General features: G+C 35.5%; 1 protein-coding gene across 2 annotated transcripts in view; it reads right to left on the bottom strand.

Annotated features, from left to right (window-relative positions):
• LOC145668440 (thrombospondin type-1 domain-containing protein 7B-like) overlaps window positions 1–24,582 on the bottom strand; it is a 1,268,628-nt gene that overhangs the window by 659,432 nt on the left and 584,614 nt on the right. For both annotated transcript variants that reach the window (XM_081736305.1, XM_081736304.1), the window contains exon 4: window positions 12,720–12,945. In XM_081736305.1, the coding sequence (XP_081592431.1) occupies window positions 12,720–12,837 (118 nt within the window). In that variant the 5' untranslated portion in view covers window positions 12,838–12,945. The remainder of the gene's footprint in view (window positions 1–12,719; window positions 12,946–24,582) is intronic.

Raw genomic sequence — 24,582 nt, 5'->3', positions numbered from 1 at the left:
GTGGGCCATGGTACCCCTGCCAAAATTTAGAGGGGGTGGTCCTAAGTACCCCTAGGTCATTGACCCCGGGCCAAGGTCATTGACCTTTGACGTATGACGTCATAAATGTCGGGGTCAAAGTCCAAACTTCGGCCAAGTGGGGCAATTACTACTAACGTATGCATGTTTTTCACCGTGCATGATGTCAGTGACACAACGAAACATGTAAGACATAACCATGAAAACGCTATGGAGTTGCCGATCACCGCTTCAAATGGCAAGAATTTTGTGCGTATTTAAAGGAAATTCAAGACGAATCTAAGAGAAACGATCTCAGGGGACTAACAAAAGAAACCTTTGAAGCTTTAATCTTCACTGCGCAATCCACTGTGTCATGCATCGCTCATCTCTTAGACAACGACTTTTACTACGTGTTGACGAGGCTTTCTAGTGATCCCATAGAAGCGTTGTTTAGTGCTGTAAGAATGGGGGGTGGAAGCAATGACATGACTGATGCCAGAAAAGCCCAAAATGCCATAAAAAGAATTGTAAGATCTGGACTTATTCTGGCATCAAAAGATGCAAATATTGCTTGCCAAAAAGACTCTGATTCTACCTCAGAATCCATCAATCCGAATTCGAATAATATAACGTCGCCAATACCTGAACTACCATGTTCGGTTCTGGTAATATTAGAAGAAATTCAGGAGCCAAGAACGCCCCTTTATGTAAATCTGGAAACTGCAGCGCAGGCGTTGGTTTCAGGATATTTGGTGCGCGTACTTGAAGAAAAAGTAGGCTGCACTACGTGTGTCGAAAATATTTCGGTGCCACCAACTAGAACACCATTGATGGATTTGATACGCAGTCAGGATAGAGGAGGACTTCGTTATCCCACTCCTTACTTTTTGCGAATTGTGAAAAATATCCAGGCATTTGTTGAAGCGGCTTTACCATATTGCAGAAAGTCAAACTGCCTTTTCCAAACTATGAGTCATTATATAGCTCCAACGTTATGTCAATCAGTTGCATTCAGATGCCCAAAAGATCCAACCCACACATCTGAAGTTGCAACTATAGTGCTACATAAGTTCGTAAAGTCTCTTCTTACATACATTGGCAAGAGACAGTCCGAGAAAGTGACACGAATTCGTTTCAGATCAAGGCATCTTTCACGGAAAATATTAAAATTGTGATTTGTGAACTTCAGAATGAATTGACCCCCCTTCCAAAAAAAAAAAAAAATGTAAACAGAATATCAAGTGTTCAGTGTTGTTCTTCATAATGAAACTCTTATGTGAAGTTTTGTGAATTTTATGTGAACTTTTGTGTAGATATTGTTTTAAGCCTATTATACATCGTCATACTTTTCCTCCAAATATTGTATCAAACTTTTCTTTGATGGTAATGTGGTCAAATAAGTTGGCTAAAACTTTCGCACCCATTATAAACGATCAAATATAGGGATGAATATACTTGCGCATTTGTTTATATTTCTTGATTCAATTGTTCGGTTACTTAAACGTATCTGTTTAATTTTATGATAGCACGTGCTGGTGTAACCATAATGAATAAGGTTGTAGAAATGAATCTAATGACTATTCACAGTTACTTCTGTTTCATTTCCCTCCTTTATTGCTATTCCCAGATAAATATTATTTTCATGGTTTGTTCAGTAAATACGTATGAATCTATATCCTATTTATTGGTCCGATGCTTAAATCTCGTCTAATTCAGTTAATATTCGAGTAACTTTTGTAACTTTGGGGCACTGATTAAGAATAAAAGCCCGTCATAAAAATGTTAGGCTATTCTTTAGCTTTGGGGTGCCAGGTTTTTAATCGACTTTTTTTTTTTTTTTGCGATATTCTACTCACATTCGGTTAGGTTAGGTTAATAACATTTAATTCAGTCAGTGTTGCCAAACGAGTGTTAGCGAGTCTTTCGCAGGGCACGTTGTTTTCTGTCTACGTTAGTGTTGGCCCCCCATTACTAAACAGTTACCCAATGTTAGGTTTTACAGTTAAAATGAGAGAGTACATATTAAAAAGGTTTCTTTAGGATATTAAATTCCTTACGAATTTTTCAATGTAGGAAACTACTAATGTATATTTAGAAATGCGAAAATATTACGCACTCTAAGCTGTGATTTTATGGAACGTCTACCTCTTGCGAACCCAACCCTGTGCTAACTTGTGGGTCCCATGTTGTGCTCCTGCTCTGAATCGGTTAAATATCATCCTCGCTTTTAATGGCCATCTATCGTAAGTTGTTTTTCCTGCAGTCTCTTTTTAAATGGTATTCGTCCGATGTGTATTTACATCTTAAGGGTCTTCACTACTGCGAAATTAAACTACCGCTAATTTTAGTTTTTCTGTAATGTCCTCAAAACAAATAAAAATATCCTAAAAGCATAAGCGTAGTGAACTAAAGTGATTTTGAGTGTGATACCATTATCACAACTCGTCTATCTGCTTTCGATTTGCAACTGTAGATACATTTAACAGTTTTTGCGGGTTCTGTTAATAGCGGTATACCAAAAGCAGATAGGTGAATTGTAGTAAATTGCCTTTCGAATATTTTTGTTAGTTTTGAATATATTACAGAAAAACTCTAAATTAGCCGTAGTTTAATTTCGCTGTAGTGAAGTTCTCGTAAAGTGAATCTGCACTCATGAATGCAACTCCTACCCTGAGAAACAATTTTTAAGACATTACGAATTAATTTCGTGAAGAAATAACTACATATAATAAGATAGCTTATGATCATTCCAGACACATCATATGCAGGCATATTGTCAATCTGTACGCAATAATCTGAGCATGCGCCAAAGAAATAACATGCCAGAACGTCTTAAGAAATCATTTAAATCAAGGAAAGTGAAAGAAAATGTTTTTTTTTTTAAATCACGGAATATTCTCAATCTACGCCAATTTTGGGAAGTCACCTGTTGTACTTAGCCCTAATATTCTTTAATTTTATAGTTATACAAAACAGATTACTGCTAGTATGCATCAAAAGAATGTCAACTACTTTCCGTGTCCACTTTATACTCGATTTTAGTGCCACCGCATACTGATTTTCGTTTGTTTTCTTTGATACAATGTTGGATAGAAATAGAACATGTTCTAATTTAGAACAGTTGTATCAAATGTTGAAACCAACCCAAAAGTTGCATACAACTTGGTATCATACATGTTCAAATTACACTTTGATGAAATATTTGATACAATATATGATGGAATATTTGTTCGTCTATAACAGGCTTTACATTTGGTGTGTGAGAAGTAGATGAAGGGCGAGCCTTATTACCGGTCTGGAACAGTATCGCAAGAAGTAAGTAAGTGCTTCTTTGCTTAGATTTTATTAAAGAAAATAGAAATAAGCACACAAAATGATAAATACTTCGTCAGATATGGCCTAACAATTTCACAGACATTTCTTTGAAGTGTACCTTTGAACAAACATTCAAGAAATAACTATACTCTAACATTTACAAGTCAGAGTTCTGGGGTGGTATAGTAGTGATGCCAAGCGGCGAAATCTGGCGCTACTCGTGTACGTGAAAACTCATGGAAAGATCAGGCAGTAAGGAGACGAGCGACCGAGCGACCGTCCAGCGGGCGGTGATCTAACCTGAGGCATGTCTTTTTGTTCAGCTTTATCTTATCTATTAACAGATATAAGTAACATCTTTGGACATCCACGTCCTAAAACTGATATTAAGATTTCAAAGTTAATGATAATTTTGGGCTAAACAGAAATTAAAATTTTAGAGTTAATGATAATTTTGGGCTTAACAGAAATTAAATTTAAGAGTTAATGATAATTTTGGGCCTAACAGAAATCAAAATTTAAGAGTTAATGATAATTTTGGGCTAAACAGAAATTCAAATTTAAGAGTTAATGATAATTTTGGGCAAAAGCGAAATCAAAATCTAAGAGTTAATGATAATTTTGGGCAAAAGGGAAATCAAAATTTAAGAGTTAATGATAATTTTGGGCAAAAGCGAAATCAAAATCTAAGAGTTAATGATAATTTTGGGCAAAAGGGAAATCAAAATTTAAGAGTTAATGATAATTTTGGGCAAAAGCGAAATCAAAATTTAAGAGTTAATGATAATTTTGGGCAAAAGGGAAATTAAAATTTAAGACCTAATGATAATTTTGGGCAAAAGGTAAATTAAAATTTAAGAGCTAATGATAATTTTGAGCTAAACAGAAATTAACATTTAAGAGTTAACATGATAATTTTGGCCAATATCTCATTAACATACTGTACAGTGTCATTTTGTTAGTATTATAATATAAAGAACTTGATGACAATACCTTAGTGGGTGGCCTAGTTCTCATACGGCATCAATTCTTACGTTAGGTGTACAAACAAATCGGATTTTCTTGATTTTACCCAAAATTACATATGAGATTTTGAACTAACCTATACCATTTTTATCATATTAATGCGATCAATCAATTTTTATATGTATCATGTGTGAACATTTTTCCCCGTTAAACGTTAGAAAATGATAGAAAATTATTAAATGCGCCTAAACACATAAAAGCAGTACTGAGACATAAAAACTAACGTCATTATATATATATATTACACACGCTCACAGATTTTGTTGTGAGGGGGTCGAAAGTTTGGGGGTTCCAATAATAAACGACATTACGTCTATGAAGTATTGAACCGTTGTCATTATCATCCGGAGGAAAAAAACGGTAAGTAATCGTTAAATATATGCTACCACTGATATTCTGAGAAAAGAAAAATAAAACTGAATTGGTTTTATAAGGGACAAATGAAATCTTTTAGCTTAACGTCTCACACTTTGGCGTATAGACTAAAGGAGATAATGATGAAAAATTAATGAAATGGTAGAATTAAGGCAGTGGGAGGAAATGGAAGAATCAGAGAAAACCCATGCACATGATGTTATAAGGAAGGAAAGAGTACAAATGACTTTCAAGATCAAAATACGAGGGGTATCCGGAAAGAAAGTACCGTTTCGCATTCTCGCTACTGCTGCGCTGCCATCGGCGTTCCGCGCATGCGCGCTAGTCATCCTTGTTCGTCTGCTCTCAACTGACGCCATTTTGGTTGCTCTACGTAGTGTTGCCTGTTTACAGTGCAAGTTTCAAATGTCTAAGGCAATTGACGATCCCGCCGACTGTAAGATTCGTACGGTAATTCGATTTTTAAACGCAAAGAATGTAAAATCTGCAGAAATCCATCGTCAAATTAAAGATTTTTATGATGTAAACGCAATGACTGATGGAATGGTGAGAAAGTGTTTAAGGATGTTTAATGAGGGTTGAACTAATGTCCACGATGAGCCCCGGAGTGGTCGGCCTTCTGTTGTCAACGATGACTTGATGAGAAAAATCAATGAAAAAATCCGTGAGAACAGACGTTTCACTATGACAACGCTTTCAGGCAAATTCCCGACGAAGTGAAACTCGCTGTGCAGCAATGCGAAGTTCTTATCACTGGCTGCATATAGTGTCAAACTCACTCTCGGCATCGTTCTATGAGGAAGGACTAGATAAGTTGATCCACCGCTACGACAAGTGCCTCAACAACGGTGGAAACTATGTGGAAAAGTAGTGTAAAATATGCTCTTTGTTGTGACAATAATTGTTTTCCAAAAAAATACGTTTACTATATTTTTTTTTCAAAACGTTACTTACTTTCCGGATACGCCTCGTACTTAGGATCCATCATTAATTTCTCTGCTACATGAGTATATTTCTAGTGGTGCCCTCCACACACACACACACACACACACACACACACACACACACACACACACAGAGGGAGAGAGAGATTCGAATATTTTATATACTCTGTGTTTAAATGTTACTTCACGTTATTTCTTCAATTTTAGTAGACTATTTATAAGGTAAATAGAGCGTTTATGTTTTCTTTGGGTTGAAAACATTTGCATCCAGAGTTAGGATAACAACTGCAAATAGAATAATCTCGATAGTAAATTGTTGCCTAAAAATCTAAAACTGTTTCTCTTATGTTTTTGTAATACAAACTCTATAAATGAAACAAGAACCTGCATAGTACAGAATATATTAACTTTTCCTTTTGTGTCTAGTTTCAAGGAAAGATGGAAAATGTTTACATAAGAATGTTAAATTTAATTAACTCAAATATACAGAGGGAAAACAGAAAACATTAGTATTTGTCTTTCAAAATAAATACAGTTTATTTAGTTATTTCAATTATGAAGTGGTATCACTACTGACACCACCATTGGCATTATTTGAATCACGCAAATAGGAGTTATAAGATTGTAATGCAGTATGTTGTATGTCCTTTACTCCATATGATAATTTTTAAAAGAAATTAAATGTTAAGAATTAGTTAAATATTAAGTGCACATATTACGTAATTCTACTTTTAACATTTTTTAACCGCTCTTTCCCCTTTGTCACACCTCGTAACACTGGGTCGAACCCTTTCCCATTTTGTCATGTAATGATTTTTGATTTTTATTTTTTCACCAATTTTGCATTTTTGGGTGGGCTTGTTAAAAAAAACTAATTAAGAACATTTTATAACATTATGCTTATAATATGATTAATTTTTTAGTGTTTTTTCGCCAACAAATCAAAGCATTAGAAAATGGTAGTACTGCAATATCTTAACACAGTAAGAGTGTTCAATTAATCAGTCTTAATTCTTCGAAATTAGATATTGCCGTTTTTCGAAAGAGATCGTACCCATTCTTTTAGGTCACCTATGATTGACAAGGAGGAAATACTGCTGGAAGATGCAGGTGAAACAGGGCCTAAAGAATTGAAATCGACCAGAACTTTTTTCGGGATTCAGGATGTTTCCTGTATTTGAAGGGGGAGAATCTCCCAAACTTGCAAAATTTCCCCCGAAGTCAAAGAAATGCGAAGGAGGAGTCACTGGAAACGAAGACATACTACCAGATTTGCTCAAGGAGTTAGGAGACAATGCAATGAAAGTACTGATTTCACTTACTAACAAGAGCTACTTGAATGGAGAATGCCCAAAGAATGTTCTTTCTGTTACAATGGTTGCATTACCCAAGGAAAAGCAAACAAGGAAGTGCTGGGATTACAAAATCATTAGCCTTACTTCCCACATTGGAAAGATTATTACTCGCATATTGAACAGTCGGCTGGATATAAAGTAGAAGAAATATTCTAGGAAGATCAATTTGGATTCCGGAAAGGAAAAGGCATTAGAAATGTTACGGGTTGATGACAATTATATCAGAACGAGTTCTTGACGTAAAGGAAGAGTTGCGTTTGTGCATCATGGACTGCCGAAAAGCTTTCAACCGGGTGAATTGGACCAAACTTCTGAAAATATTTAAAGAAATAGGGGTTAGCTTGAGCTAGGAGATACCGAAGAATCATTTGAAACCTGTACATAGGATAACGAGTGAAGTTGCGCTTCAATGAGAAAGAAACCAATAGTGTAGGGATTGGACGAGGAGTGAAACAAGGATGTAGTATGTCGCCCCAATTATTCAACATTCGTAGTGAATGTTTAATGAATTAAGTATTAATGGAAATGGGAGATTTCAAGATTGGAGTTCAGATCATTAACAAAATTAGGCATACAGATGATACAGTTATTGTATCTATAACCGAAGAAGGACTATGGAAGGTAATGACAAATAATTGACACTGGGAAACTTCATAAAATGGAAATCAACATAGAAAAATTGAAAGTCATGAGAATATCACTCGCCCTTACTAGTCAGGGTAGAACGCAGAGAACTTGAAGAGATAATTTCCAGTATCTGGGAAGTATTTTTACTAGAGACACTTGGAGTAACAGCCCGATTTGTGGACCTGAGCCGCTCCACGCCATCTGTTAGCGACTGGTGGAATTACGTCCAGCTTAGCGAAGAAAGCGTAATCAACGCGCCGCGTCGCTCTATCGCCGTATCGGGAATTTTCTAGACCTATTGGCCGTCACGTCTTTTATTCACTCACGACGCTGGGTGGATGCCGAAAATTGGGGCAGCACCGGCCGGGAATCGAACCCGGGACCACACGGACATGAGTCCAACGCTCTAACCACTAGACTACGGTGGTTAGAGAAGAAATATTTAGAGAGCTTCGCAATATGGTGTCGGAGAAAAATCAAGATGGAAGATCAAGATGGAGGGAGATGGAGGGAAAAATCAAGATGGAGGGAGTAAGAAACGAAGATGTTTTAAAACGGATAGAAGAGAAGAGGACGCTTTTAGCCAGCACCTTTTGTAGGAAGGACAGTTGGATTGGACATATCTTGCGAAGAAATTGTCTTCTTCATACCATCATAGAAGGAAAGATGGAAGGAAAGCAAGGAGTAGGAAGAAGAAAAACACAACTAAACACGATGACATCAATACTGTCAATGATTTGAAAAATAGGAGAAAATAGTGGGAGTTAAAAAAACAAAGCTGAAGGTCGAGAAACGTAGAAGAAACATTTCCAGACCTAAATCTAAAATTAAAAACAAAAGTCCTTAGTCCTTGGACCTGCCAAAAAGCAGAATAAGTAATAATAATAATAATAATAATAATAATAATAATAATAATAATAATAATAATAATAATAATAATAATAATAATAATAATATAGGCAGTGAGTATGCTAAATTTCTCGGTCATTTCCTGTTTGTCTTCGTCATATCCTGAAAGAGCTTTCTAAATTTGGATGCGGAGCGAGACATCACATGTAATTTCTCTTGGAAATATAGTATTGGAGACTGGAACCAATTAAAAATACTAATTTCCGTCTTATGATGCCACGTTATATCGCCTAGAAGTCAACGAAACTAACAGTTCGTCCAAAACCAGCACGAACTTCTCACAACACAATCTTGCCGCATATTGAGACACGTCTCTTTATAATGCACACAAAATGTCGCGAAATAAAGTGAAACAAAGAAGGAGAAAGAAGCTGTAAGTTCATTTCCGAATTTTTGTGAATGTAAACTGGACTTAAATAAATGATAAACAATGCTTACTCAAATAGCTTTCTGTTACCTTTGTTGAGAAAGGAAAAGATTAGAATCCTGCCCAGTGTTCGAAGTGGAGAAAATGCAGAGGCGGTACGTTTTGTTACGATTTTGACTCGATATACCGGCTATCTAAATGTTGAAACGCACTGAGGGTATGTTGCCTAAAAGATTGCATTTCTATTTATATAATGATGATAACCATTGGAGAGCTTCTCTATAGTTACAAGGGGGGGGGGCATAGAGATACTTTGATCCATCGCCAACAACTCTGAAAAAGAATTAAAATATCCCCTTTCGATGTTGTATTATAGAGAATTATACACTAAAATGTTCAAAAATAAGTTTTTATATCAACAATTTCCTGTGGGAAAACTCCCGGATAACCCACTCAATTGAGTGGTATTCCAAACCCCTGAAAGATCCGTCCCCACAGCAGAAAACCCCTAAATTCGTCCATGCTCAAAACACATATATATGAATTGCGGCAAGAAGATAAACATACATAAGAAAGAAACAATTCAATATGGCAAATCAAAATATAAACGAGATGAACTTTTTTGAATAAACCTCATTTTAAAAATAAAAATTAGGAAAAAGATAGCAAAAATGTGAACTTAGAAATTATTTCTACATAAGAGTTTCTAAAATCTTTTTACGTGCAAAGCTATTCGTCAATTGCTGTGCATAAAAATGCGTTTATTAAAGGTATTTAGAATCTACTCTCCAGTGATGGTATGACTTCATCACTGAAAAACCAGAGGCGGTAAGCTAACCCCTATTTCCAGAGTGAGACCACCGCATACCGTCTCACTTCGACTACTGATCTTGCCACCTCATCTACAAAACACGTGACTACGTTCCAAAGCCAAACATAGAACGTCATAATCCCCTATAGTCTCTGAACGAGAACACATTCTTATTTTTCGTTCACATCTCCAAATAGTTGTGTGAGAGAAAAAGTCAGTTTCAAGCAATAACATAGCTCGTAGAGCTAGTTAATGTGTGAAGTCTGTAGTTTAACAGCATATGTTACAAATATTTTTTTTTTGAAAATAATCCAGTTTGAGGGGCAATAATGATGAGACCATATTGATTCCATACGATAATTGTACTAATACCAAAATTCAACGAGTAACTTCCGAGACTATCCTCCGATTTGATGAATAACCTAGAAATAGCTTACTAAAAACTAAACTTATAAGTTCCACGCTATGGATGGAAATCTCTTGTCTTAATCTTGTGGCAACACAAATGGCTGCCTTATACGTTCAAATAAGAGAATTTCGCAGTAAATAACGCTCTGAGACCTAATTGAAAAAAAATGTCGTCTGTATGTTCTTCAAACTCTTGTAATGGTTGATGGAGATCTTGTAAGTGATTTATTGAATAATATATTGGTCAAATACCGCAATTTTGTTTCTGAAATAGATTGAGAACATAATTTAGGCTACTGTATAAAACCAAAATGAGACAATGTCTAAATGCACAGAAAATGCACAGAGTTTATCGTACAGAAATTGTTCAAATAAACACGTACACTATTCTCGGAAGCACTGTAACAATTAGTGAAACTGAAAGTGTTTCAAATTTGGACAAACTAAAACAGAGTGAAGTTGAAACAAACAAATAAGAGCAAATAAACATCAAAACTAGACTTCGTAACTAACGTGTTATGGTGCAATTGAGCACAGGCAAACGTAAACAATTCAATGTTTGAAGAGAATACACCTCGGTCTTGGATTTACCTCTTGCGTCGAGTTACAAAAGAAAGTTGTGTTTATTTAGAATTCGTTAAATGTTATCAAATACGTTTCGTCTACTTAAGATGGGTAGATGGGGCAAGAATGTTATGTAATTGAAAAATATAAATCAAGTGTGTTATTTTTTAAAAAATAATCTTATTTCACTGATACAGGGAGATTCTTACTTTCTTTGTTTCTTTTTTCTTCATTTTATTACTTGCATTTTCATTAGGTCAAATGTAGGTGTTTATGCCAGTACACTACCTTGGAAAATACAGTAACAATTGTTACCTTTTATTTTATTTAAAAACACGGATTTTTAGTATCGAAATTCCCCCACATTAAAGAGATAGATTGAGCTCGAAGCCCCAGTAATTCAGTAAACTAATCTGGAAATTAAAAACAGTCATAAATTTTGTTCTACCTTGGATTGGATAGAATTTATTTTCGATTGTACAAGTAGAAAGGAAAGGAACGCTTCAATTTAAGAATGATTACAACAATGGTGTGTAAAATAATTCTAAACTGATTGGTGCAACAATTGCCGAGATGCAAACTTCAAAAAGTCTTTAAAAGGTACGTCTTATTGATGTAAGATTTTAATTTCATGGAGAAATACAATCAAGAAGGAGGTCTATACATATATTTTGTATTTTTGGCTTCACATCTAATCCTCGTTCATAGATTTTTCGGTATGTGCGTCTACCGTAAAAACTGAGTCTACGCACAAACAACACGTAGACAATGTAAAGAACGTAAATTATGTAATTTATGTAGATAATACATTATAAATCTGATATGCTACTTTAAATTTTACTACAATATAAAAGTCCTAGTAGTTGGAGAAGAGGAAAACCATAGTTCTAATGGTAGAAATTGAGATTGGAAATTATTTTTCTCTAAAATGAAGTAAAAGAGAGTCATTGTAATGTGTTCATATGAACATAACGCCAAAGAAGTAGGCATACTATGCAAATAATGTAATGTTTATGCCGGGTCGATCATATCTCCGTACTCTACAATATGGTACTGTGGAAAGGTGTTATTCTTTTTTTAATATTTATTTATTTTCCAATATAAGTACTGCAAATAAATATCGGTCTGTAGAAAATTATCATGTAATTGAAAATTCTACAGAGAACATTTCTTTTAAATAATATAATTGGAACAAACGTACTGTAATCAATTTTCTTTTGTATTACATCTTTAGCAAAAAGTATAAGCGTTTCGGTATATGATTTATTATTTCTCAATAACGTTATTTGCTTCAGTGCATTTTTCGAATTCTGGTATATCTTCCAGTACTTGTGTAGATTGCGAATATGGGTTAATTACATAATGACTAGCATATAATAATATTTCTTTGGAGAAGTATAAAATAGTTTTTTTTAATGTCTTAAGTACACTTACTAGATTAAAGGCTTTACATTTTACTAAGCAAGATTGCACAACGTAGATAGCTTTCGTAACATTCGGGTAAGAGCTTGATCTTAAGGTAGCGAAGGTAAAAGAGCAGCGCAAAGGGTTACGATTTCTTTTTATTCCTTTTACTTCAACTTATAGAACGTAGCTTTCAATTGACCCTTACAAATATGCAACCATGACATCTCAGTCATTGAATTATTGTTTTGGGGAGCGAAAATGATTTTTGCCCTCCCTCCCTCCCTACGGTTGCTAAGGTTTTCATATATTCAAAGTATCTATTTCCAGATTATAAATGCAAATTTGGGTTGAAATTGTTCCATATTTTCCAGAGTTTTGCTAGAATATATTTACATACATTTTTATATATACAGTATCTAGATTTTATTTGTGTTCATCATCTGATCAAATTCTATAAGGGAATATTATTGATTGCATTTGTTTGAGAAAAGAAGGTAACGAATGACAGAGAGATAGAATATCGAGAGAAATCTGGCGGTATGAAACACAGGATAAAAGGGGGGAAAGGATTAATAATTAGAAAAGTGAGTAATTAGTCTGCTGGTTCTCACCTGTTTTCCACAGGAAGTTCTGCTTCGCCAAATGGATGTCGTCAGCTGTTCTCAGCACCACTTGAATGACAAAGTTGGTCAGTAGAATAGCGAGAATTGCCAGGAGATTGTGCGCCATATTGCTCCAATATCAACGGTTGATGCAATTTTCCATGATGACGAGAGGACAGATTTAATTTCCTTCTGCTGTTATTAGCGATTCACGTATTGAAGTTTTTTTTTCTTTCTGGAAAGAAAAAAGGGAAAGGCAAAAATTAACGTTTTTTTAATATAATCAATTTGAAAACGACTGCAATTAAACAAGATAGATATGTCATTAAACGTTACATACATTAATATTTAGCCTCCATGATAATCAATAGATATTAAAATGAATGAAACTCTAAACGAAAAATTTATCACAGATTCCAATGAGGATTTTGAAAAAAAATCAAACCTTCTTCTACTTCTAATAAACTTATAAACATGAAATTTCCAGTAAGTTTAATCATTTTAGTTATTACCTTTGGATAGTCAGATGTAATATTAGATCACGTTTACTGCTAAAATTTATTTTAATGAAAAATGTAACTACTCGATGTTCGTTTCAGTAGAATATCCCTTTTATGTATCGAAACACTACAATATGGGAACTACATAGATTAACACGGTAAAATTATATGGTATTTTGTTCCGTTAATACTCTATATTTGCTGTAATAATAATAAAAATAACAATTATTTCGTACGAGACTCGTATAATATTTTCTCGAACCATCTCGTAAATTGCATAGAAATCTCGTCTCGATTTCCTAAAAAAAAAGCATTTTCTCGTCTCGTTTTCTAAATTTATATACAAAATTATGCCTTAATTTCTTTCTTAATTTCACCCAGAAGTTACCATAATTCTTCCGCGTCACGATAGGTCCACGAAGGGAGTGATATAACGTTAAAAACCATTTAGTCACGGAAGTATACAGTGTAATGACTTGTGTATCTTTAAACGTAGGGTTGCCATATCTTAAAATTAGAAAAGCCGCAGATTCAAAACCGTAAGTACTGATGTCAACATGTGTATTACAAATACTGATCTGGGATCCTTCCGACCATTTTTTTAGTGATTTCTTTGTTAAGTGACACTTCCAATATGTTTTTCTAACGGAACTAAAGTAAAGCAAATTTAGTCTTTGCCTTTAAAGGTTTATTAAGTTTGACAAATGTGACTCTCGAATTGTAAAGTAAGTATTACAGTAAGATATATGTAACTGTATGGATATCTAAGATAAGTTTTCCCCCCCAAAAAAAAAGCAACCGATATGTGGCAGATATTGTTCATACGGTTTTCTCTCTAAGAAACAAAATAATTTTTAAATTTTTATCATAAGGAAGGTAAAACATTTAGGAGTTTTGGTCCATCTCTTCTAAAATTTCTAATCATTTTTAAAAGTTGCTACTTGAAATTGTACTAACATACAAAACTACCACGGTTTCACAACATATGAAATACAAAATAAACATTTTAAAAGAAAAAAATATTAATAGTGAATCTAATCTAAACAAAATGCTAAGGATACCGTACTTCAATTTATAATCATTCCTGAATATATAAATACTAGGTGAACACATAGACTAGGTAAAAGCATAGACTTGTTCAACTTAACTGAGCAGAATGGTCATCAAAGAAATACACACCCGTGAGATCATACATTAGTATTCATGGGTTGAACCAAAATGTGTATGATTATGCCTCATTTTTTTACATATTTTTCACTCCCTTTAACTTTTTTATTTTTAAAAATCTCGATATAACAACACTTTATCAGCGAAGTCGTCTTAGATTTTTCTCCAATCAAAAAGCGGGTGGTTTATCGCGACTGAGAGTTGATTAAGCGGGGGGCAATTATAGAACCTGAAAATCGGGTGGTACCCGCTGAAATCGGGTAATATGGCAACTCTATTAAACGTTAATATACAGGGTAGTCCATAAGTCTCAGTACAGTGGATTATTTTTGAAACAAACATGTTTAAAGCAAATCTGACTAGCGGAGGGCGGACTTGCGTAAAGGAGCTACGGATTGATGCATGAGTGGGGAATGGCAGCCATCTTGGATCCAGGTTATTTTTTTTCAAATAGGAAGGTAGGCATGTGAAACATCAATTAACATTGTTTTTTGCAGGAGAATGCAGTCGCACAAGCAAAAATGCGTTATCATGTCCCGTTCCAAAGTTGACGCCCTAAAGTTGATGGTTTTCTGTTTCTTACAGGGAGAGCGACATGGCACTAACGCTGCAAGAAAGACGTGACGTCCAAATTTGACAGATTTTCTTTTCGTTGCAGGTAGAGATTTCATGTTTGTTTCCAAAATAATCCACTGTACTGAAACTTATGGACCACCCTGTAAATGTTCTTTATTCTGATCGTACCATCACTTTATCAATTTACAGTTTCCATGCTATGAATCATGAAACACGTCAAAGCAGGGTTTGAGATCTGAGGCATGCATGAACCAGCATTACTCATGAGATTTGTCTAGAATTTTAAAGTATTCTTCTCACCTTCCGACTTTTGTCTCGTTTTCGAGATGAGGCGAGAAATTTATTATCTCATTGGTAACACTAGTAAAACGTAAAGGCTACCACCCTCCCCTTAATTTGTACGTGTTCGTATAAGGTTTGCGTGTGTATAGGTAAATGCCCACACTGTCATGATATGACATTTATGGATATTATCTAGTCAAAATCCCATCCTGGCCTCGTTTACTTCCCAGATTCCTTGAAATGCCCATTTTAAGGAGGCTAGGTTACCCTCAGACAAAAATTTTAACGTGGGTCAGAACGAGACAATTTTTCACTCTAATCAGAGATCCGATTATAAGCCGCACAGTTGATAAGTAAACGTAAATATGTACTACAGTTCCTAATTTACCTCTGTCTTACCTCTGTATTCGAAATGTAAGTCTAAACAAAATAAAATTATAAAAGACTTAATTTTCTAAAAGTTTAGTTTTCATACAGGGAAATAAGACCCAGTTACAAAACATTAATTTTGATTGTTTACTTTTAGTAAGACCATTGATCAAACACAATTTCCGAAAACTTTGAAAATAGAAAACTAGCAGAATTTGTTTTCGACCCCAAAAGAAAACAAAAATTTGCTAGAAACTCTAATCTTTATACCGGAGCACGGGAGCTCAGTGGTAGAACGCCTAGCTTTAGCGCGAGAGCCCCCTGGTTTCATCCCAGTCTATAACAGTTTATAATATGCAACATCGTATTTGTAGGTTTTCTCGGGATTCTTCCGTTTCACCACTCATTAAACTATTTTTAGAATATTCAATCACTTTCGTTAAATGTTAGTCTCCCTTAAAACTGGAAATTTCATTTCATGCAAGACAAGCGTTATTTGAATTTCTTCAGCGAATACATATCATTTTCTATCTTGACCTTTACATTTTCCATTTCTCTTTTAGGTCACAATATTAAAAATGAAATATAATCTTTAAGTTTTACGTCCCACCGTTATGCAGGCTAGGCTAAAGAAGACAGTGATGATGAGAAATCAATGTAATTATGGAATAAATAAAATGGGAGGAAACTGGAGAACCTTGAGACAACCCACATACACGGGGTTTGTCCACCACATAGTCCACTTGGTGCGAGCTGGGGTCGAACCAGGTACCCACACACCAGAGTTGAGTGTTCTACCACTGAGCCACCGCGGATCCTAGGTCACAATATTATTTTAAATGAAGACGATAAGTAATAAACGAGTAGAAGAAAGTAAAAAAAAAACCCTCCGTTTTAAAATAGTCATAAACAAATTATAAAGAAGTAAATTTAATTTTACTGTATGATAGCTACAAAATTTAAAGTTATAAATGAAAATTATTCGAGCAAATATCAAGGTCCACTGAACGAAATAGGATTCATTAGTGTTCTCGTATATGCAAGACTTCGACCAAAGCAATCACCCACTTACTCATTGATAACATCTACATCAATAGAATTCATACCCACAGGAATCATAAATCTTAATCATCCGACAGTGCTACCAGATTGTAATCAGCTTATTACAATTGTATATTGCGCTTAGAGGGAACATTTGCGCAACTATCATGTAGTCGCTCTTTAAGTACACTATCGATTACTCCGAATACTACTGAAGTACAAGAAAAACATAAACCATGATCTTATATAAAAATCATAAAAGATTTAGAATAGGAATTTTACCTTATCAATTCTTGCAAAAGTTATCTTTCAAATGGACAGCATAGAAAGCGGAAAACTCCTCTAATTGCTGGTAACTGTGCGTGCCAAATTATTGAAGGCAAATCAATGCTCTTGCCGATGATTTACTACAGTGTATATACAAATAGAAACTGAACTTTTATTACAACTGCAAGGGGTTCTTACACCAAAAACAATTCATATCCTACGTCTCTGTATGTAAAAGTACAATGAAATGAACATTCTGAGTCCATTATGTCACCCTGCTACCGCTAGTGAACATCATTAAAAAATTTAACTCGTGAAAAGGTCTGTATGAAAGTCTAATATGTAAACTTTCTAACTTCCTAATTTCTTTAATTTGATTTGATTTTGAGTTTAGCGTCTCTTTCAGCAGCGAGACTATTCAAGACGTGGACCTACACCTTATCATGGGGTGCGAACCACACGAGCTCTTGCCGGAAATTACACCTGGGTCTCCCACGCCAAAGGTGCGTACGCTAACCACTTATCCACAAGAGAGCTCTCCCAACTTCATGTAGCTAATGATCAATTGATTTGTAATTCCATAACAAATAGAACTGTATATGATCACATACATTGATGCATTTTCGTTACGGTATTATCCAACGATCAATCTTGTCATCATTGCCATAAAGTCGACTTTTTCCACTATTACCATATTTACTATCATTTGTTTCTGTTTGCGTAAGATATTGCTACACTAGCATCAAGTAAAACTATTCAAGGAATTAATCAATTCCTATGGAGTTATTGACACAATTTAGTAGCCCTGAGAAAACACGAGGACAAATTCCATTGGAATCTATCTGTACTAAATCTGAAGGGATTTGGAGTCACTTTCGCAAATCAATAGGGTACTCTGGTATTTTTCTTTGACATCCGTCGGAAATGCAATTCACACATTAATACAACAAACAGAAAGCCAAACAATTCTAAATCCTTTGAAAAGAGTAACAAGCAGGCATCGTGTGCATCATCTGGATCGTATATGATCATGTCATGTATCATGTATCTCCCATCTCATTGTCACTTAGCTATTGTTAGGTATAATATGTTGCAGCCCAGGGCAATTTATTAATACACTGTTGATTATACATTATTACAACATCGACTTTATAGCCAATCGCTGATCATGGATATTATATATATTAATACCCATATTTGAGCTGCTGGGGTGAACATAATCCTAAGCGCCACTTCCGGTGAAATTGAGTTGCTACAAATGGAAGGTGAAGCTCCTTTGGTATTTGTTATTGCGCTGAATTGCATAGGAATGTTGAATCTTTTTCAGTGTACTCCTAACTTAGAAAATGTGACATAGCACTATGTTTCCCCGTCACTCATTTATCAGCCTGACTAAACTTTTCCATTGAATATCTTTTTTGTTTTCTTTTTAAGAAATGGAGTGAACAAAATATGTCAAAATAAACAAATGTACTAGTACATTTCACTTTCTGCGCTTTCTTCATATATTAGCCCCGAGTATATTTATTTAATTTTGTCAATGTTTCATTACCTTTCGAATAGTAACAGTTTCAATAAGCTTAAAATTTCAAATAGTAAAAAGATACTGGATAACATACAGGGGCTGGACAACAAATCTAAAAACACTTCATACAGGGCACGTAAGTTTGGCCCTCCACTGTACAAAACGTGTTGCGGTTGCCGATCCTTTTTTGTTTTCAATGTGTCATGTGGACCTTCCTCTTCCGTTAGCAATAACCAGTTCACCTGTAAGTGTCGTGGTATGAAAGTGGTGCGGTAAAATGGGCGACCTGACAGCCTTCCAAAGAGTCATGATAGTTGGTGCCCATCTGGTTGGAGCTTCAGTGGCAACAGTGGCGAACATTGTGGGAGTATCGAAAGGCACTGTGTCTAATGTCACGATAGTATACACAATTCATGGGCAAACGACGTCTGCAAAGCACAAGAGTGGTCAAAAGACAATCCTGTCAGATAGGGACCGGAGGGCATTAAAACGGACTGTAGCAGCTAAAAAGAAGACCACTGCAATGAAAATTACGTCTGAACTCAATTCCGGCCTACAGAACACGGTTTCATCGAAGCCAGTGCGATGGAAACTGCATAAAATGAAAATTCATGGCATGGCCGCTATCGCCAAATCCCTGGTCACAGCAGTAAATGCGAAGAGGCGTATCCAGTGGTGCAAGGACTACAAGGCGTGGACTTACGAGCAGTGGAAACACGTAATGTGGTCCGATGAATCGACCTTCACCTTGTTTCCAACAACCGGTCATATTTACGTATGGAGAATACCGTCGCAGGCCTATAATACAAACTGTCTGCTCCCAACTGTAAAGCACGGGGATGGTTCTGTTACAGTATGGACGGTGATATCATGGTTTTCTGCAGGCCCCATCATAGCCCTGCATGGAATGATGAATGCTAAGGCGTATGAGACCATTTTGGGGAAAATGTTCTACCCATGGCCCAAATATTGTTCCCTGATGGTGATGGCATCTACCAAGATGATTTGGCACCCTGTTACGCTGCAAAAAACAGCGAAATCATGGTTTGAGAAGTATGACCAGGAGCTATCACAACTCCCCTGGGTCCCGCAATCACCAGATCTGAACATCATTGAGCCATTGTGGTCTGAGTTAGAAAGGCGTGTTCGGTCTCATTACCCTCCACCAGCATCCCTTAAGGAACTGGAGCATGTTTTCGGAGAAACAATGGTACAAAATTCCACACACCACGATTCAGGAGCTGTATACGTTTATTCCACGTCGGATCCAAGCTGTTTTGGACGCAAAAGGAGGCCCCACACCATACTAGGTATGATTTTCACACTTTTGCAAACGTTTTAGATGTTTTTGTCTTACCCCTGTATATTCTACGATATTTTTAATGATACACTAGCTGCATCTGCACTGTCTACTCAGCACATCGTTCTGTTATGACCATGTATCTCCTTCCCATTGTGAATGTCTCCTTACTCACACAAGTAAAGGATAAGAGAATCACAAAGGAAGTGAATTGCTATGTATAGATCTTAGAGTGAGTTTGTAGCAAATTTGTAGAAGTAACATGATATCAAGTAGAATTTTTTTACTAATAAATCCATATCCGTCTAAGTACGCCTCATTGCTTCTCTTGAGGCCTTTGAAGTTGCCAGCATAGGTTTTGCCATTCAAATTTAAGCAAAGCGCCTGCAATTTCCATCAACGCGCCATATGTAATTTCTCTACTGGTTGCCTAACACCGTAGTCTCGGCCTGTAACAATGTTAATCTTATGGGCTCAAAACGGCGACTAAAATGTTGAATAGAACAATAACGACACGGGTTTTGAACATTTGAATGAAAACTGGACAATCTACACACAAAATTTGGAATCGACCAGTGAAAACGGACGTTTCTAGCACTTGTGGTTTTCGAGATCTCATTGTCGAAAGTATTGGAGACAAAGATATAAACTTTTCTTTGGAAGAGTGAAATGAAATGAAATTTTTGAGTTTTACATCCGATGGTTATGCCGGTTAGGTTAAAGGAGACCCTGATGATGAGAAATGAATGAAATGGTGGAATGAAGAAAGTGGGAGGAAACGGGAGAATCTTGAGGAAACCCACGCATACGGTGTTTGTCCATCACAAAGTTTACTTGGCTTGAGCAGGGTTTGAACCCGGGACCCCACGCACCAGAGGTAAAATTTTCTTTGGAGACAAACATATAAACCTAACATTTTAATATATAGATAAATATGCATGAAGAATCTGAACAAACGGAAAAGGAAATATTCCAATATTCAATATAATATGTGATATCTCTAGTATGCAATAAAGTATGCACTAGAGTATGCAATATAACATGAAGTTTATTATTTTTAAAAATCAATTATGTAAATGAGAAATGCTAAAGTTACCTTAAATCAAATAGAATATTACCAATCATATTTATATAAGATAAACTTGTTTGCACGTGATCCTATTTTTCCTTATAATTCCTAAATAGACAATTACGGTCGCTACCTGCCTGATATCAATGGATATTGAAAGCTAGCAGACAATTTGTAGATCTTAAAGGTATTCTGACAACATAATTACAGTTTGAAAACTACTTTTTTAAATTTAAACTTTCAAATTAAAATTGCATTACTGGAAAATTGACACCAATGATACTGAACATAAAATGTGATTTACTGTTATTATTAATACAAGGGCAGTAATCACAATTAGATTTGAGCATTATCATTTGTGTGATTGGAAATTAGTTGATGGCAACGAACTAAAAACATTTTTAAAACCTTAAACTTACACAATTAAAGTTCCTAAAATAAGCATGGTTTTAATCTATAGTGTGCAGTGTAACGAAGGTTCGGTCGCATTAACTAGTATTTTTTAGACAAAAACTTTGAGGTAGTTAGTAAAAAATTGGTTAAAATCTATTGAAATGAATTTTAGTAGTAGAGCCAAAATTTCCTCAACATGTTATCCTTAATATAAAAGAGAAAAATACCAACTGGACCGCAAATGTTACACTGCCTATCAGAAACAATTTTAAAAACTATAAAACACTAAGTGTTATTTGTGTTTTATGTATTTCAAACACATTACAGCAGTAAGGGTAGGGAAATATTACTTCGTTGCTTGATATTTTTTTTTTAACATTATGAAACAAAAGAAGTATTACGAAGTAAAGAGCCATAGTGTTCAGAGGGAAGGATAGTGGAAGAAGTTTATTCGACAGTAATGTTTAATAGTAATGTAACCGGGGTCGTTCAGCTTCTCTGTAACGGGTAGTTTAGTGGCCTCATAAAATGAGTTTCCATTATTAATACGACATATGTAACTCAAATAATTGTCCCGTTGGAGAACTGGGACGTCACACGGAAAATATGTGGCAGGCGGTAATTAAGGCATTGATCACAGAGTGTTGTGGGCGTATACACACCTACATATATGAGAAAGAGTGAGGGGAATAAAACACAATGAGACAGGGAGGGAGAGAGAGAACTAGTCACATCACATACTCTGCGCCATACAATTACACGCATGGCCTACCATTTTAGAAGCATACCTGTACAGCTTGGAAACATATGTTGACAGACAATATTCAACTCTCTTTGTGAAATAGCTTGTTTCCGCTACATTGTATGGTTGTTATGAGGGGAGGGGGAAACTTGTTTTCTTTCATTTTTGTTTAGCTTGGTCCTTAGGAGTGTATGAGTGTGTGTTTGTTTTGGTTATGTTTGTGTGTTTGAGTGTTTAATTTGAATATTTGAATGAGAATTAAAGTGCATGTACCGTCTGTCAGGAAAAATATTCATGTCATTTTATAATTTACACATGTACAAATATGTAAAGAGTTTTCCGGTAGTAGATTTTAACACTGGTGAATTAGTCTTCAGACATAGATGTTTCAAAAATAGTGTCACCTAATGTTATGGTCTATATCTCTTCTCTATTAGTTTTCCCCTCGATTTTCTTTCCAAATTTGCTTATGTTTACAGCAGTCAAAAATCGTTAAATATACCTAAAACGAATTTATTTATAACTATTCATTATTATATATGACTAAGGGGTCTGTGTCAAATATAAAAGTGGGAGGGGAGAAAATAGAACAAGTGATTAGTTTTCTATATCTGGGTAGTATTCTTAGTAATAACATAAAGTGCGAACGTGAAATAAAAGCAAGGATAGGAATGGCGAAAGAAGCCTTTAGGAGGAAGAAAAGTCTGTTTTGTGGGACCTTGAATAAAGAGTTGAGAAAAAGACTCCTAAAATGCTTCGTGTGGAGTGTTGTACTGTATGGAGCGGAAACGTGGATATTACGTAAAAGTGATTAAAATCGACTGGAAGCCTTCGAAATGTGGGTGTGAAGAAGAATGGAAAGAATTAGTTGGGTCGAGCGGAAAACGAATGAGAGAGTGTTAGAAAAGGTGGGGGAGAAAAGAACACTTTTAGATATTATTATGAAGAGGAAGAGAAACTGGTTGGGACATTGCCTAAGAAGAAATTGTATCATGAGGGACGTCCTAGAGGGTAGATGGCGGGAAAGAGAGGGAGGGGCGAAGGAGACATTATTAATGGATGATATAAAAACAGACAGATCATACGTGAAGACGAAAAGGTTAGCGGAGGATCGTGGAACATGGAAGCTTCTCAGCTGCGGCAAGTGACCTGCCAATACGGGCAGAATACCTATGATGATGATGATGATTCATTATTAAAGTTAACACATTATTAATTTCCGATAAAATAGCTATAAAGATCAATATTGTTTGCAATAATTCTGAATATGTAACTATTTTTAAGAAGTTATGTGAATGAAATTGATACTATGAATGATGCCAAAATTGATTTCGACTCATTTTATTTCTTGTGTCTAAATATGCTTTGAAATATTTGACAAAAATACAAAATTACAGTCTAAAATTTACCCGACCAAAATGTGCCAATGTTTATTGGTAGATTAAGGCACCCCTGCCAAAATAAAAAGGGTATTGACCCCTATGACATCATACCACGTGATCAGGTCTCGTGGCGTCCCTTAGCCAATCCGAGCCGAGTGAGACGAACTACTGCTGAGACGAGACCTGCTACTATATTCCTTACTCACAGCAGAAGATACAGAAGGAAAGAAACTCCGCCTTACTGAATATATCGCTGAGAGAAACAAAAGTAAGTGTAATCGATCTCTTCCTGACTGAAACAATTTATCTTTATTTCTAAATATACATTAGACACCCTCAGATCTTAAACGTCATCCTGATACAGAAAAGATTAAGAGAAACCAACCTGTTATCAGTGTCAGATATAACTGCCTCGTAGTTAGCCAGCGTGTCGATTGGCAGCTGTGATATAGAAAAAAAATAGCTATCATCCAAGACAAAAGATCATCTTTATAGTCTCGAATTTCACGCCAAATAGTTCATTCAGTGAGTATACAGTTAACAAGTAATAATCTAGTTTTAAGGAAAGAGATTGAATATCCCTAAAGAGAAAGTTTTCTACTAGTCCAGTCCACCAGTACAAAACAAAATGAAACTGTGGTTCGTGTCCTTGCAATATTTTGTACGTAAATTCTAATGCAAATTGATAGTTTCATTAAATTAGTAGTGCTTAATGATGAAAACACTTCCTACTTTCCGAGTAGACTGTACAAACGTTACGCTAGGATTTAAAGGACAGAGCTCACATATAGCCAGAAGCAGTGGCGTATTTACGATTTTGTTTCGCGGGTGGGGGCTTTTCCTGAAAATGTGAAAGTTCTGCTAGATATTTAATATACTTTACTATAGTAAGATTTCGGAGGGGCTTAAGCCCGGAAGTCCCCCTAAATACGCCACGTGTGATTAATCCAATTTGAACATGTCCGGCACTCTAACTTAAGAGAAAGTGTACTGCCGCTTTTTCTTTCGATGAGAAAACAATTAGGGAGTCTAGTACCTGTACATGTTATAGACATCGCTTCTGCTGAAACTGACCAGGGCATCCAACGTTTTCTCTTACAACTTATCATTGTCCTCCCATCATTTTCACAAGAAGAAAGAAATGAGTTAATAAGATGACTTCCAAACAAACTGATTGGTCGTGTGGGTTGTGTCAATAGTGAACTTCCTACTTGGCTTTAATATTAATCTGTTGAGAAAGTGTGTTATAGACAATGTCT

The sequence above is a fragment of the Thermobia domestica genome, chromosome 13 (genome assembly GCF_964235325.1).
Source record: "Thermobia domestica chromosome 13, izTheDome1.hap1.1, whole genome shotgun sequence".
Taxonomy (NCBI): domain Eukaryota; kingdom Metazoa; phylum Arthropoda; class Insecta; order Zygentoma; family Lepismatidae; genus Thermobia; species Thermobia domestica.
This window is presented reverse-complemented; position numbering and strand designations above follow the sequence as displayed.